General features: G+C 39.1%; 1 protein-coding gene across 5 annotated transcripts in view; it reads left to right on the top strand.

Moving 5' to 3' along the window:
- Utrn (utrophin) overlaps positions 1-15684 on the top strand; it is a 508059-nt gene that overhangs the window by 132187 nt on the left and 360188 nt on the right. For all 5 annotated transcript variants that reach the window (XM_076858171.2, XM_076858170.2, XM_076858169.2 and 2 more), the window contains 8 exons: positions 1582-1785; positions 2736-2917; positions 3601-3751; positions 5250-5369; positions 8625-8726; positions 11340-11447; positions 12174-12353; positions 13157-13326. In XM_076858171.2, the coding sequence (XP_076714286.2) occupies positions 1582-1785; positions 2736-2917; positions 3601-3751; positions 5250-5369; positions 8625-8726; positions 11340-11447; positions 12174-12353; positions 13157-13326 (1217 nt within the window). The remainder of the gene's footprint in view (positions 1-1581; positions 1786-2735; positions 2918-3600; positions 3752-5249; positions 5370-8624; positions 8727-11339; positions 11448-12173; positions 12354-13156; positions 13327-15684) is intronic.

Genomic DNA, 15684 nt, shown 5'->3' with positions numbered 1-15684 from the left:
AGGTCTGGATGGAGTTGAGATAATTTTTGCAGATGGGATCTGCTTCCATATTAGATATGGAAGATGAAAGAAAGAAGCCAAGCTGGCTTGCGAATTTAGCTGGAGTATTTAGATGCATAGAGCCTGAGAAGGAATACATTTTGGGAAAATAAAACAAAAAGGGGATAGTTAACCATGGACATGTTTTGATATGCCCATGAAACATGAAATGAAGGTGTTAGGGTAGTTGGGAATTTGAGGCCAGAAATGTGAATGTGAAATGTGTGCATCAGACATAGATAGTTTTTAAAATTCTGTCGAAATAGATGCAGTTATTCAAGCCAGAGTGTACAAAACGGAGGAAAAAAGACCCAGGACTGAATTTTGAGATTAATTACTCATTGGTTGGCAGCTGCTGTTGAGCCAGGTGGAGGTCCCTGGGCTGTTACTCTGCAAAAGGTGGGGTTCAGCTGGACAGCTAGGGAGCTACTGAAGTTTAAGTGAGAACCACGGGTGATCAGCACTTTGGGTTTGCTTGGAGCCCTTCTGGTTTATGTATGTTTTGCTAGCAGTTATTATAGAAATATTCTAGTGGGCTGGTTGATTATTTTGTCACTGTGAAGATGATGGTAGAAAAGTGGATCTTTTAACTTTTCATTTTCGGTCTGGGGGTATACTTAGCAAGTGAAAGGGAATGTTAGTGAAATCTCTCTGTTAAGTACTAGAGCATGTCTTATTGTTCTCTGTTCATCTGTGAACGAAATATTCTGTTTTAAAACAGTGGATAAAAGTCAATGCCGTGGAGATAGTCTGCATCAATTTTAAAGAACTTTTGCTCTGAACAGGAACAAAAGAACAAAGAGACAAGTGGGTTTGGTGATAAGATACTGAAATACAGAAAGAAAAACGCAGTTTCTTAGAGCTTAAAGAAATTGATTTTATGAGCCCTAAAAAACAAAAACAAAAACAAAACAACAACAACAACAAACAAAAAACCCCCAAAACCAAAAAAATTAAGGTAGCAAAAGGGCCATGGCCTCAAAAAACAAAACCCCAAACCAATCAGTACAATCAGTACCACAGCCTGTGTATGTGCCTGTCTTTCAGTGTCTGAGATGCAGCGTTAAAATTCAATTCAGTAAAAGCATTATAACCAGGGGTCAAAACAGAGTTCCAATGGCTCTTTTTCTGTAAATGATATTCGTTGTTCAAAGTTCAGTATGGTTCAGCTCTTCTATGAAACTTTCCCAGTTGTTTTCAGCCTTTGGTAAACTCAAATAGCAACACTGATGGGACTGCAACATTTATAACTTTGCTGAGAGCCATTTATTTTTGTTCAGAAGTGTTTCATGTGGGTTATTTCTCTCTCCCCAACTATATTAGAATGGCCTGGAGTCTAGAACTCATGAGTGTGTGCTGCTGTTGTACCTTTTGCTGTTCTAATACACGAAATAAATGCTTTCTGATGAATTTTTGGAATTGCTACCCCAACTCCTGAGAATTAAATTAATACCTGAGACTCAGTGGTGCCTGTCTTGGGTTCACCAGTGCATGCTGATCCCTCCTGACAATTGTGAGTTTTTCTTGGCTTTGTTTTCATAGAGTACAGCAGCAGAGGAAGAACATCAGAGTCCCCGAGCTGACACCCCCAGCACTGTCACCGAGGTGGACATGGATCTGGACAGCTATCAGATAGCACTGGAAGAAGTACTGACCTGGTTGCTTTCTGCGGAGGACACCTTCCAGGAGCAGGATGACATTTCTGATGATGTGGAAGAAGTCAAAGACCAGTTTGCCACCCACGAAGTAAATATTTGTAGTTCATGAGCTGCATCTATCTACCTTGTGGGTTGTGCTAAAATCCAGGGCTCTATCCTGATACTGGGTTTGTGGTTTGCTAAATTCTGCTCTGATGGAAATCAGTGCATAGTTCTGCTCATTTCTGAAGTGTATTGCTTGGGTTAAAAATCAAAACGATGACTTGTTATACCAAATCTTTAGGTTTTGAGTGTTCCCAGGAAGTGATTGAAGTGATTATTTTTATTTGTTATAGATTAAGCAAATGTACAGTTTTACCCAGTGTTCCTATATAGTTTATGTAATGAGAGTTCCTTGCTATTTTGAGGATATGATATATTGCAGTGAAGTGATTTTTGACCATGTGGAGATTTCTTTCTGGTGAAGCACTTTTTTGGTGTAGGTATTTTAATTGACAGATCTTATTTACTCTTTTGGATTCAAAAGTATAGAAGTGGTAAGCCTCTCCTTTTGTAGGAGTGTGGTGTTTTATTTATTTGCTTATTTATTTTGCAATACTGGGGATTGCTCCCATGTACTCTGAGCTATATCTCCAGCCCTTTTTATTTTTATTTTGAGACAGGTCTTGCAAAGTTGCCCATATTGGCTTTGAACTTGTGATCTTCCTTTCTCAGCCTCCCAGCTACCTGGGATTATAGGCATGCACCACCATGCCCAACTTTTTGACACTTATTCCTACTTCCACAATCCTTGGAAGGAAAACTAGCATGTACTTAAAAAAAAAGCAGGTATTATCAGAAATAACAGTTTTCCTTGATCAGTTTTTCTTTGACTTATGCCAGATGCTTCTTATTTTCAGACCTTAAAACATTGCGCCAAAATCTACCTTACATGTGCTCTACTAGGCTACCTTTTTTGCTGCATCAATATTTAGGCTGCGCTAGGTATTTATATTTTGTAGTGAGCGGCTCACAGAGCTTCACGGTATACCTGTCTAGGCTTTTATGATGGAGCTGACCGCACACCAGAGCAGCGTGGGGAGTGTCCTGCAGGCGGGAAACCAGCTGATCACACAAGGCACCCTGTCAGATGAAGAGGAGTTTGAGATTCAGGAACAAATGACCCTGCTGAATGCGCGGTGGGAGGCTCTCCGGGTGGAGAGCATGGAGAGACAGTCCCGGTGAGTATGCCTCAGCAGGTGAGCACTGTATTCCACAGACTGCATTGTACAGTTGAGCTCAGGAGGTAGTCTGCCTTTCTGTGCAAAAACAAGATCAGCACAGAACCAGCCTCATGACATCTTGACTAGCTCCTCTGTGTTATATTGCTGGGGCTTAAATGATCTTTGTGTCCTTTTTGATAAGTTAGCTCAGCCCCAAGGTAAAAGTTGGAATACAGCAATTAGCAAAACGGGAAGACACATTCCAAGTGGAGAGTTTTCTATTGGCATGGTACTTAAATTGGCAGCCATTAACTGGGTGTGGTGACAGGACTATGTGGTATGTATGGATCTACTGGTCCATTTATTTATAAAGCAATCTTTTCCCATAGTCCATTTTATTTCATATATTGTGTATTGCATTCTATTACCATTTCCACCTATTTTACGAGCAGGAATTCCTGATGGAAGAAACAATAATTCTAATATGAATAGAAGATGATGTTATTTACATTCTTTGGCTCCATTTAGGCAGAAAATAAAACTCGCCCCCCCCCCCCCGGGTTTCTGTATTTAAAGACCAAACACTGTATTAGTGGCTGTATGTGGGTGTGTTCCTGTGCTCCATCTCTTGGTGCCTGGAGTGGGCATGTCCCTTTGCAAGGGAAAGAGCTGGTGGGAATGATGCTGTGTCCCCTGGCCAGGCTGCATGACGTGCTGATGGAATTGCAGAAGAAGCAGCTGCAGCTGCTCTCGGCCTGGCTCACCCTCACGGAAGAACGCATTCAGAAGATGGAAACCCGCCCCCTGGACGATGATGTACAGTCCCTGCAGAAGTTGCTTGAAGAACATAAAGTAAATCTGTCTCCTGTTTCTTTTTTACTTCATCAAATATGAAAGAGCAGCACTTAGCATTCTCAGGGGCTGATAGCTTCTACCTTTAGTGTAGTGTTGGGACACTTGTGAGTTGTCTTTTCTTTAGCAGCTCAGAGGGTGGAGCTCATGGGGATGTCACTTTTCTGGGCCAGAGAGGAAAGCACATGTACAACTTTATAAGGGTATATGTGATGTTCTTAAAAAATTGTGCAGCTTTAATAAATTTATATATTAGTTGTTGATGGACCTTTATTTTATTAATTTATTTATATGTGGTGCTGAGAATTGAACCCAGTGCCTCACACATGCTAGGCAAGTGCTCTACCATTGAGCCACAACTTCAGCCACTTTTGTAATTTTTGAGGAGGGTCTTTTGAGACCCATAAGTGGTTAAGAACCCTAGAGTGGGCTGGGGATGTGGCTCAAGCACGCTTGCCTGGAGTGCGTGCGGCCTGGGTTTGATCCTCATACAAATAAACATGTTGTGTCCGCCGAAAACTAAAAAATAAATATTAAAATTATTTCTCATTCTCTTTCTCTCTCTTAAAAAAACAAAACAAAAAACAAACAACAACAACAACAAAAAACCCTAGAGTGTTGCTGTTAATGCAGGGTGTTGGGGAGGAAGCAAACTCTGAGAGACACTTGTACTTAATCCTGTAAGAAACCCTGTTGCCTTTTCTATGATCCAGAAAAGCATCAGGTACCGGTTGAGGAATCAAAATATGGTGGACAATTTAATTTGGTTACAAGTTGAGTAGATAACTTTATCTCAGCCAAGAAAAAAAAAAAGGTAGAGTAAAATGCCCTTTCTGTACATTAAAGAATTTTATTGATCCCTGAACCATCTAGATAACTCATTAAAGGTTTTGGGGCTACATTAGCACTACTCAAGAGGGAGCAGACAACACTAAGGATAGCGTTTACACAAATCACCTCTGTAGGTCTAATGGCCATGGCTTTCCCATGGAAAAGGGAAGAAGGGAAGGTCCAGATGTCCTCAACTGCTTTTTGTGTGGCTGATGAGAATGGGCTCTGCATACCATCCAGCCTCTGCTCATCTCTCAGTTTATACCATGCGACTCTAGATCAAGCAGCTTGACTCTGTGTATTTAAGCTCTGGACTTTTTGATTTACCAAGTCTCCATTTTTGTCGTAATTCCTGGTTTAGACATTCAACTCCTTTATGCTTGTTTGGTTGTTGTTGTGCCCACTAGAACTGGGCACAGAAGAGACAACATCCATTAGCAATCTGTTTTGACATTATGTTTTCAGACTGCTTTGCTTCATAATGAAACAGAAAGATGTATAGCAGCCTTGTTTCATTAGTGGAACACTTAGGGTAATGATTAGTAATTTAAATATGACGCTTCATTAGGTGTGCTTAATTACTATTGACAACTAAGTGGATTTTAAATAGGTAAGTGGGAAAGACAAGAAATAATAGTGTATCTTACTTTTTTTTTTTTCCCTCTAGAGTTTGCAAAATGATCTTGAGGCTGAACAGGTGAAAGTAAATTCCTTAACTCACATGGTGGTAATTGTTGATGAAAACAGTGGTGAGAATGCAACAGCTGTTCTGGAAGATCAGTTACAGGTAAGAAATCTGCAAAGTAGGACAGTTCTGGAGGACCTATGTTCCAAGACCCAGTTGTGTTCTTCCTGGGCTTTAAGTCCTAAGTCATTGTTTATCCAAAAGGGTAGAAATATACTGTATTAGTCAGCTATTCATTATTATAAGAAAACACTGGAGACAGTCTAGTTTATAAAGAAAAGAGATTTATTCAACTCAGAGTTTTGGAGGCTGGAAGTCTAAAGATCATGGCATAGGCTCTTGAGAGAGACCTTTGGCTGAATCACATTATAGAGGGAGAACATGTGTATCTTTCTGTGTGGTCTCTCTTTCTGTTTTTTTTTTTTAAAGAGAGAGTGAGAGATGGAGAGAGAGAGAGAGAGAGAGAGAGAGAGAGAGAGAGAGAGAGAGAGAATTTTTTTTTAATATTTATTTTTTAGTTTCCGGCGGACACAACATCTTTGTTTGTATGTGGTGCTGAGAATCGAACCCGGGCCGTGTGCATGCCAGGCGAGCGCGCTACCGCTTGAGCCACATCCCCAGCCCCTCTTTCTGTTCTTATAAAGCTACCAGGATTCAATCACGGTGGCACCAACTTAATAATCTAATCTGCTCACTTGTCAGAGGACCTGCCTTACATAGCATGATTAGATTAAGTTTCTTCCTCTTTAATATCCCTAAATGTTAAATGTGTGCCATGAATTTTGGTGGTTTGGAGGAAATCGTAGCACCTGCCATTGGTTGACCTTCCCAGTTGGGGTACCATGGCATGTGATTTACAGGAGTGCCCAGGTACTGACTTCAGCCTGTGGGGTGAATGGGTGGGGCTGCTTGCCCAGCTTCCTTGTGTACAGCAGTGACAAGATTGGGAAGCCCAGGAATGGATCACAAATGGTCTCCAGACCTTAATCAAAAATACTCAAAGAATTTGTAGAATGCTTCAAGATGTGGATTCTAGCCCCATGCAGTCCTGAAATCTTGCACTGCAGGGAGCTGGGGAAAAGATGGCCAGTGGATGTTCACTGTACAAAAATCTGTATACGCATACTAGAATTCGAGAATCTCAGCTATATAGGATTTAACATCCCCTATTTTTTTTTTTTTTTTTGATAGATCTATGTGTGGGGTAAACAACATTTTGGGGAGGCCCAACAAAATGCTTCTTTTTCAATGAGGTGATAGTATATTTTTGCAGTTCTTTTTTTTGTCAGTGCTGGGAATTGAACCCAGAGGTGCTCCTCCACTGAGCTACATCCCTAGCCCTTTTGATTTTTTATTTTGAGTTAGGGTCTGTCTAATTTGCCTTTAACTTGTGAACCTCCTGCCTCAGCCTCTCAGGTAGCTGGAATTATAGGCATGTGCCATCGTGCCCTACAATGTTCCTGAAATTTAAATAGACAATAGGTTACCATCCTGAAACTGGAGGGCTTTCTTCTGGCTCTACATTCTCTACCTTTGCTGCATAAAAAGATTACATTGGTAATTAAATATCAAAATAGTATAATATAAATTGACTCTTGTTCACATATAAGTAGAGTGTAAATTTTTAACATTTGTCAAGCATTATTTATAAAGTGGTAATAAATTTTTTTAGGAAAAACCATTATTAAGGACTTTTTAAAATAGATTAACCAAATTTATTTAGTATTGCTTATACTTGTAAGATTCTGTTGCTTATTTATGTGGAGTTTTCTATGAATTATGTGATATAAACCAATAATCTAATAAGCATTTTATTTTGTACGAATTCTCTTATTCAGAATGCTTTTATAAGTTTAAACATTTATCATAATTTTGGTACTGTAGATAAAAACATTTTGGCATTGTAAAAGATAAAGAAATAAAACTGATAGACTGCAATTTATAGTCTGAAAAAAATTGAAGTACATAAAGTAAACATGTTTACTCTTTTGACTATATATGTAGGGCTGGAGATGTGGCTCAAGCGGTAGCGCGCTCGCCTGGCAGGCATGCGGCCCGGGTTCGGTCCTCAGTACCACATACAAACAAAGATGTTGTGTCCACCAAAAACTAAAAAATAAATATTAAAAAATTCTCTCTCTCTGTCTGTCTCTCTCTCTAAAAGAAAAATTAAAAAAAAGATATATTTAAAAATGCCACATTCTTTTTTTGGTATGGATATTGAACCCAGGGGCACATAACACTGAGCTGCATCCTCAGTTCTTTTGAGACAGGTTCTTGTTAAGTTCCTGAGAGCCTCAGTAAGTTGCTGAGGCTGGCCTTCAATTTGTAATACCCCTGTCATACCCTTCCTAGCTGCTGGGATTGTAGGAATACACCATCATGCCCAGCAAAAATATCACCTTTTTCCATAAAATTCACAATGAAATGGAAGCAGCGTGATTGAATTCTAGCTGTGCTACCTTCTTGCTTAGTTATGTGAAATAATTAAATTCTGTAGAAACTGTTTTTTCTCTTGTATTTATACACTGATAGGATTAGTCAGTGCTATTTTAAAGCAATTTTAAAATAAGTGCTTTTTAAAAAATAAATTGCTACTCTGTAACAAAGAGCAATGGGAATTGTAACTTTTTAATGATTTATTTATTAATTTATTAGTAAGATTGTTTATTGCAGATACCATTGTACCTCATAAAACATGCATGGATGAGTTAGATAGGCTTAAACATTATACAGTGCGTACATGCAACAAAAATGTGGTCCTCAATTAATATGCACAATTTTTGTTTTATAATGGAATATTATTCAACTTTAAAGAATAATGAAATTATGGCATTTGCAGATAAATGGATGGAGTTAGAGAATATCATGCTAAGCAACATACGCCAGTCCCACAAAACCAAAGGCTAAATGTTTTCTCTAATATGTGGATGCTAATTCACAATAAGGGGGGAGGTGCAGTAGGGAAGAATAGAGTTACCTTAGATTAGATAGAGGGGAGTGAAGGGAGAGGAGGGGAGAGGATGTGGGAATAGGAAGGATAGTAGAATGAAACAGACATTATATATATATATATATATATATATATATATATATATATATATATATATATATATATATATATATATATATATATATATATATATATAACTGCATGACCAATGTGATTCTACAACATGTACAATCAGAAAAATGAGAAATTATACCCCATATATGTATATCAAAGTGCATAAATACATTCTACTGTCATTCATAACTAATTAAAACAAATAAAAAAAAGAAATTAAACTTTCTAAGGATTATGATTGCTCTCTCTTCAGGCTGTGTTGACTGAGGCTGGTTTTCTTTCTCCCCTAGAAACTTGGTGAGCGTTGGACAGCGGTGTGCCGTTGGACTGAAGAGCGTTGGAATAGGTTACAAGAAATCCATATCCTATGGCAGGAATTGTTGGAAGAACAGGTACGAAACTCCTGTCTATTAGCAACAAAATAGATGGTGAAAAGTAACCCATCTTTTCTTATGGCATTAGAATAAAGTTGTCCTGTTCCTTTTTCTTTGAAAGGAAAACATGCAAGTGGTTATTCATTATCATAAAAGTCAGATTCTTCCCAGATGTAGTGGAACACACCTATAATTCCAGTGACTTGGGAGGCTAAGGTGGGAGGATGGCAAGTTCAAGGCCAGCCTGGGCAACTTGGTGAGATCCTGTCTTAAAACAAAAAATAAAAAGGTCTGTTTATGTCGCTTAGTGGTGGGGTGCCCCAGAGTTTAATCTTCAGTATTGTATTTTAAAAAAAAAATCAGATTTCTATCCATTCTGTCATGCACCTTATTGATAAAGATCACGTTATATGGCTCCTTTGTAATAATACTTATTAGATTTGCATTTACTTTTTTTTACAATGTTAGCATTCTAATAGGCTACATTCCTGATTTGGTGAACATAATCATTATTGGATCTGTGTTGGGTGATGTTTGAATTTGTATCCACACAATTCCTAGTATATCGTCTGTGTTGAGTAAATAACAAATAAATGAGTCTGCCCAGTGTATTCTAAACTTTAATCACAAGATTTTTTCTAGAATAAGTACTGAAGTTAACTGGGTAATATTTTGTAGCAATACCTTTGGTTAAACAGTATGTTTTTTCACTGGTTCTCACTACAGCAGATGAAAAGAGGGTACGAAGTTGCCCCCTTTATTTTCCAGTCAGAGTAGTGGCCATTTGCCCTTCCTCCGTGCTTCGAGAAAAGCAGCCATCAAAACAGAATACACAGATCAAAACTTTTCTTCCCAAATGATCGTGGTCTAGAAAATAAGCACATGCTCTGTTTCCTTGTCTGTGATACCCATTTTAATTCTGTCAAATGAATTTCATTTCCACCCACAAAAAGCAAGTGTATTCTCTTCAGGAGGGGAAAGAGAAGCCAAACCAAGGGCAGGAGGTTTTGTGGTTTCCTAAATATGGTGGCAAATCCTACATCTTAAAAAGTAGGTTGCAAGATTTGTCCAAATATAAATTATTAGTCACTACCCCTCATTTAGTCATAATTTTCCTATTAAGAATCACATAATGAATCTGATTCTGCTTTCTAAAATATTATGGTGTACTGCACAAATATTTATTTTTACTTGGAACTTTGTATTTAGGGCGAAGAGTCACACAGAATGGTTTAATTCTTTCTTCAGTGATGACGGTCAAGAGACTTTGATTGCCAGAGAAAATCATGGTGTTACTTTCATATTAGCCTTTTATTCCCTCCCTTTCTCCTTTCCTCCCTCCCTCCCTCCCTTCTTTCCTCCCTCCCTCCCTCCCTTCTTTCCTCCCTCCTTCCCTCCATTCTTTCCTCCCTCCTTCTCTTACTTCCTTTCCTCCCTCTTTCACCTGGAGGTGAGGAATAATCAAAAATTGATAAATAAAAGGATTGAGGAAGTGTTGATTCCATTGCAAACACAGAACCAAAGCACCTGCTCCCTGCTGTGCAGTAAGGGGTTTCTGACTCGATGCTAGATTTGGGGAGAATTATCCACAGTTGTTTTCCACTCCTCTTCAAGGTTATCTCTTTACATTGCTTAACATCTTCTACTTAAGAACATGCATTTTTGACCAAAGAGCTTTAAATATTTTTTAGGTTGGTTTTGGACCATCCTCCGACTTTCTCCTTTAATCATAATTGCTGTTGAACTTTGAATGTAAATGTACTTTTTCTGGTTGATGTTGTGGGAAGAGCCTTGGTTTCTGAATGAGGGTCCTTACTCGAGCTCAGCCATTAACTAGCCAGCTGATCTCGAATATATAACTTCACTTCTCTGTTTTCCTCTCTAAATTGTGGGCCTGGGACAAGACCATTTTGAATCTTCCTTTGCCTCTAGATTTATAACATATGATTCTTTCAGAAACATGGATAGCTGTATTTAGCATTTTATATCCAGCCACTGCCCTGAGCATTAGGTTTAGTCACTCTATGAGTCTGTTTTCTGTTGCTATAACAAAATCTCTGAGGCTGGGTAATGTATGAAGAAAACAATGTATTTAGCTCACAGTTTGAGAGGCAGTGTCATATGGCAGGTATCATCATGGTAAAGGTACATGTGAGAAGCAGTGATCATATATGGTGAAGAGGCTAGAGAGCAGGGAGTGGTCAGTTTTGTTCTTTTATAATGGTTCTGTTTTAGGAATTAATTGGAGTCCCATGAGAACTAGAACCCTCAGTGACCTCCCACTAGACTCCACCTCCTTGAGGTGGTTCTACCACCTCGCACCTTGAAACACTGGGGACCAAACTTCCAAAACATGGTTCCTTGGAGAACACCCGCGTACTGTATCCTACTGTAGTCATTACCCAGGTTCAGGTTAATGTCAAGTTTATCTCTTGTAAATCTGGTAATGTTAAATTGCTAAAGAAAGGTGGTTTTCTGGGTCATTTGTGCCTCTGATTTAGATGTTTGTAATCCTTATCAGAACCCAGGTAAAGGTGAAGCCGCTAATAAAAATTTGAGATTTGGGAACTTGATTGAACTGACCTAGCAAATGATTTCTTGGATATTTCCAACTTTTGTTATTACTTGTAGTGCCTGTTGAAAGCCTGGCTTACTGAAAAAGAAGAGGCTTTGAATAAAGTCCAGACAAGCAACTTCAAAGACCAGAAGGAGCTAAGCGTCAGTGTTCGACGTCTGGCTGTAAGTCATGTCGTTGGCAATGTCTTTCCTCACTGTGAACACCATACCTGACAAGAACAACTTAGAGGAGAAAAAATTCATTTGGGCTCACTATTTCAGAGGTTCAGTTCATGGTTGACTCTGGGCCCCAGGTGAGGCAGAACATCATGGCAGAAGGGCATAGTGGAGGAAAGCTGTTGGCCGCAGAGAGTGAGGATCTAGGGACAAAATATAGTCACCGAAGTCCTGCCCCCATTGACTTACTCCTTCTGGCCACACCCTACCTGTCTACAGTTATCACCTAGTACAATAGTCTTTTCAAATTTTTCAGCCATCAAATGGATTAATCTACTGATTAGGTTATAGCTCTCTTAGTCAAATCACTTTACCTTTGAACATTCCTGCATTGTCTATCATGAGCTTTTGGGGGGAGACATTTCACATCCAAACCATAACATTCTGTTCCCGGCCCCCCAAAACTCATGTCCATCTCACAATGCAAAGTGCATTCTGTCAGTGTTCTGTGTTGATGGTTAATAGGATGTAATGAATGAGGATTATAGCTCAGGACCTGGCAGGACACTGTTGTCATGCGTTGATCTGGAACAAGTCTTATGTCTTAGTATAGTGAATCACATTCTTTCTAAATTTAACGAAAAAATGAACATGTTCAAATTTCCTGATTGGGGAATAGGAAGACAGAATCCTGTTGAGAGAGAATTGTCTAATAAGTATCTGAAATACTAGATTTTGAAGGAAGATATGGAAATGAAGCGCCAAACGTTGGATCAGCTGAGTGAGATTGGCCAGGATGTGGGTCAGTTACTTGATAATCCCAAGGCGTCTGAGAAGATGAACAGTGACTCGGAGGAGCTGACTCAGAGATGGGATTCTTTGGTTCAGAGACTAGAAGATTCCTCTAACCAGGTACCTTTTGATTTGGATAGAATGTTGTACCAGGAAGTAACAATTTAAATGTTCAGGTCGGTTTGGGCTTTTATGAAATGAAAGACTTGTTGGTGAACTAAAAAGTTAATTCCCCATATCTGATGAATAATTGATAATGTGGAAATCTTTCTTCCATTCTCTAACATAAATTTTAATAGATTTTCCAAAAACTTAATATTCAGTAGTTCAATCTGCAGTAATTAATAACACTTAGACATATATCCAGCATATAATCTTAAAATTTTAAATCTTAAGTAATCTTATTAATCTAAAAATATTTTGTGAATTGAAATAAGACTTTGGTATAAACATAAATGTTCATAGCAACATTATTAATAACAGTAAAAAAATGGAACAACCCAAATGTCCATCTGTGGATGAATGGATGAATAAAACATGGTGTAGCCAGGAAATGCAGTTTTACTTGACCATAAAAAATAATAAAAGTGTTAACATGTGCTATAGTTAGGGATAAATCATGAAAACATGCTAAGTAAAAGAAGCCAAATGCCAGATTATATGATTCCATTTGTTTCAAATGTCCAGAATAGACGAATCCTTTGAGACAGAAGGCAGAGAGCTAGTTGCCAGGGTTGGGGGGTAGAGTTTGCAAAGTTGCTCTTAAGAGAGATGAAGTTTTATTGGGGGGGTTAGCAAAGCTCTTCGAATATACTAATAACTACTGAATTGTACATTTTCAAAGGGAAAATTTCATGATATGTTATTTATATCTCGAAAAAGCTCTTTATACAAAATTCAAATTTGTGTGATTTTTATCTCAGGTGACTCAGGCTGTAGCGAAGCTGGGGATGTCCCAGATTCCTCAGAAGGATCTTTTGGAGACGGTTCGTGTAAGAGAACAAGTAACTACCAAAAAGTCTAAGCAGGAACTGCCGCCGCCTCCTCCCCCAAAGAAGAGACAGGTCCACGTGGACATTGAAGCTAAGAAAACGTGAGAACAGAGAAATTCTCTAGTACACAGTATATTTGACAGTTGACACTTATTTTGTACTAATCACTAATGAAGTGAAAATTGTGACATAATTATTATCATGGAAATTCAAGTCTGAAGTGCCTTTGAGTCATTTGAATATTGTGCTTCGCACTAGCTAAGCATCTCCATTGTGCTGGATGGTTTTATTTATCTCATGTTTAATTTGCCAAACTCTGTGGAGAAACTCTCTGTCTTCCTTTCCCATCCTTTACCTTGGAATGAAATGATCGTTCACAGCTCTTCGTTTATTCTTTCTTTCACAACTTACAACTTGGACGGTTTTCCTTTAGATAGGTTCTTTATTCTTTGTGAATCTCCCTCTACTCACCATTAAAAATGATTTCTATCAGGTAGACAACTCCTTTTTAGTGTCACCTTTTTCTTCCTCATTATTTTTTCATGTTTCCTTGGTTAATTCCTTTGTCAGATTCATTAACAGGTTCTTCCTGTTTGGTATCAAGGTTCACCTTTGGTGTGAAATCTTTCTTTTTGCCTTACTGATTCAAAAGAAAACTCAGGGTCTTTGTAAGAAGAATGTTCACAGCAGACAACTGTTGAACTCCTGCTGTTGTCAGATTTCTGTTCAGCCCTACTGTATTCCAGGCACTCTATCTTACATGCACCATAATGGTGCATCCTCAAAGTGACCTTTGATGGGCACTGTTATGCCCCATTTGCAGTAGGACCCCAGGGCTTGGTTAAATGGGCAGGGATTTGAGACATAAATGAAAGTGATATTGCTTTTTCTAATTAAGTTTTTTGAGACAAAGCAGGATTTCAGTTTTATCAGATGATTTTCATTTTGTTCGTAATCCTGCCTCCTAGTAGCCTCTTCTTGGAGGACCACTGTATCTCTGAGATGTAAGCAGCAGCTGTGTCACCCTTACTCTTGGAGCCTAGGCAGCCAGGTGGAAGATGATCTGGCACAGATCCTACGTCTCCTGAGTGCCTATTAGCTGCCAGGTGTATCTGACCGCGCATCTCTCAGTGCTGACTTTGTGCATTTGAAAGGATGGAATGTTGGGAAAGACTAGATGTGTCTCTGTGAAAGTTGAATTTAAACACGTCTGTAGTGTATCCGGAGCTTTCTAGGTTAGAAACAGAGAATGTACCCAAAGTGGTTAAACAGTGAGGTCCTTACAAGAAAAACAGAAGCAGGACAATTTTAACAGGAAAGTGTACTTTGATACGCCTCCACCTTACTCTCTGCCAGTTTTTCACCTGCAGCCCTGTCTTCTCAGCAAGAGATTCCCCTGGTATCACTGGCCAGAATTCACCCACTTGTTTGTGTGTGTGTGTGTGTGTTTTTTTTTCAGAATATAACCTTTATTTTTTATTTATTTGTTTTTTATGTGGTGCTGAGGATTGAACCCAGTGCCTCACCCATGCTAGGCAAGTGCTCTACCACTTGTTTTTGCCATGCGTACGTGGGAGGTCGAGATGGTTTGTTTTGTTTAGTCTCTGTAGTTTGGCTTCTGGGGGATTCAGGCAGTAAGGGAAAGGTATACAGAGGGGATAATAAGCAACCAACTCCGAGGACCATAGTTATCCAGCCCATGATAGGATTATTGCAAACATTCCTTCAGTTAACTCCTGGACAATTAGAGGGTTGAGCACGGGTAGTTCATTAGAGTAGAAGGTGGTTAAATGTCATTATTAGAAATGTTATTTCTGCACCCATAGTCTGCCCCCTCTAATCTATCCATGTGTGATTGCTCTTCTTTCTGGAGCAGTATGGAGTCACATAGTTCCTCTTCAGAATTTGAAGACAGCTTTCATAGTCCACTTCTCACTGTCCTAAAGGCCAGAGTGTCTGTGAGTATTCCTAGTGTGAAATGGTTTCCAGATCCTTCCGATCTTTATTCTGCTCTGGAAGCCACTGTTTACTTGTCTTAAGATGACCTGCCTGAGCAGCTGAGAACCGAAAATAACAGATTCCTTCTCTTCTCATGATGTCACTGGTGGTGTGTTTTTGCCTGCTCCGGGCATGGCTGGACAGTTGTTTCCTACAATCTGGATATCTCTTTCTGTGACCTGAGACCATTGTACCACTTTTGTTCACTTGGAGTACCGAAGTATACAGAGTCTCCAAGGTCATTTCACACGTGTGATCTTTGGATGGCCTTCCTCTTTTCTGAAAGGTTAGAGAGGTGGGATGACAGGTAGAGTCTCCTGTTTGTGCAGACACCTTGGCCTCTGGGTGTTTACCCAGAGCATCACAAAATACCTTCTGTATGACCACCCCAAACTCTTGAGACCCAGGATTCTCTGAACTAAAAAGGGTTTAATGAGTAGTTATAGATGTTAGCAAGAAAG

The sequence above is a fragment of the Callospermophilus lateralis genome, chromosome 6 (genome assembly GCF_048772815.1).
Source record: "Callospermophilus lateralis isolate mCalLat2 chromosome 6, mCalLat2.hap1, whole genome shotgun sequence".
In the NCBI taxonomy this organism is placed as follows: domain Eukaryota; kingdom Metazoa; phylum Chordata; class Mammalia; order Rodentia; family Sciuridae; genus Callospermophilus; species Callospermophilus lateralis.
The sequence above is the reverse complement of the archived record's forward strand: the minus strand, read 5'-3'. Positions and strand labels throughout refer to the sequence as shown.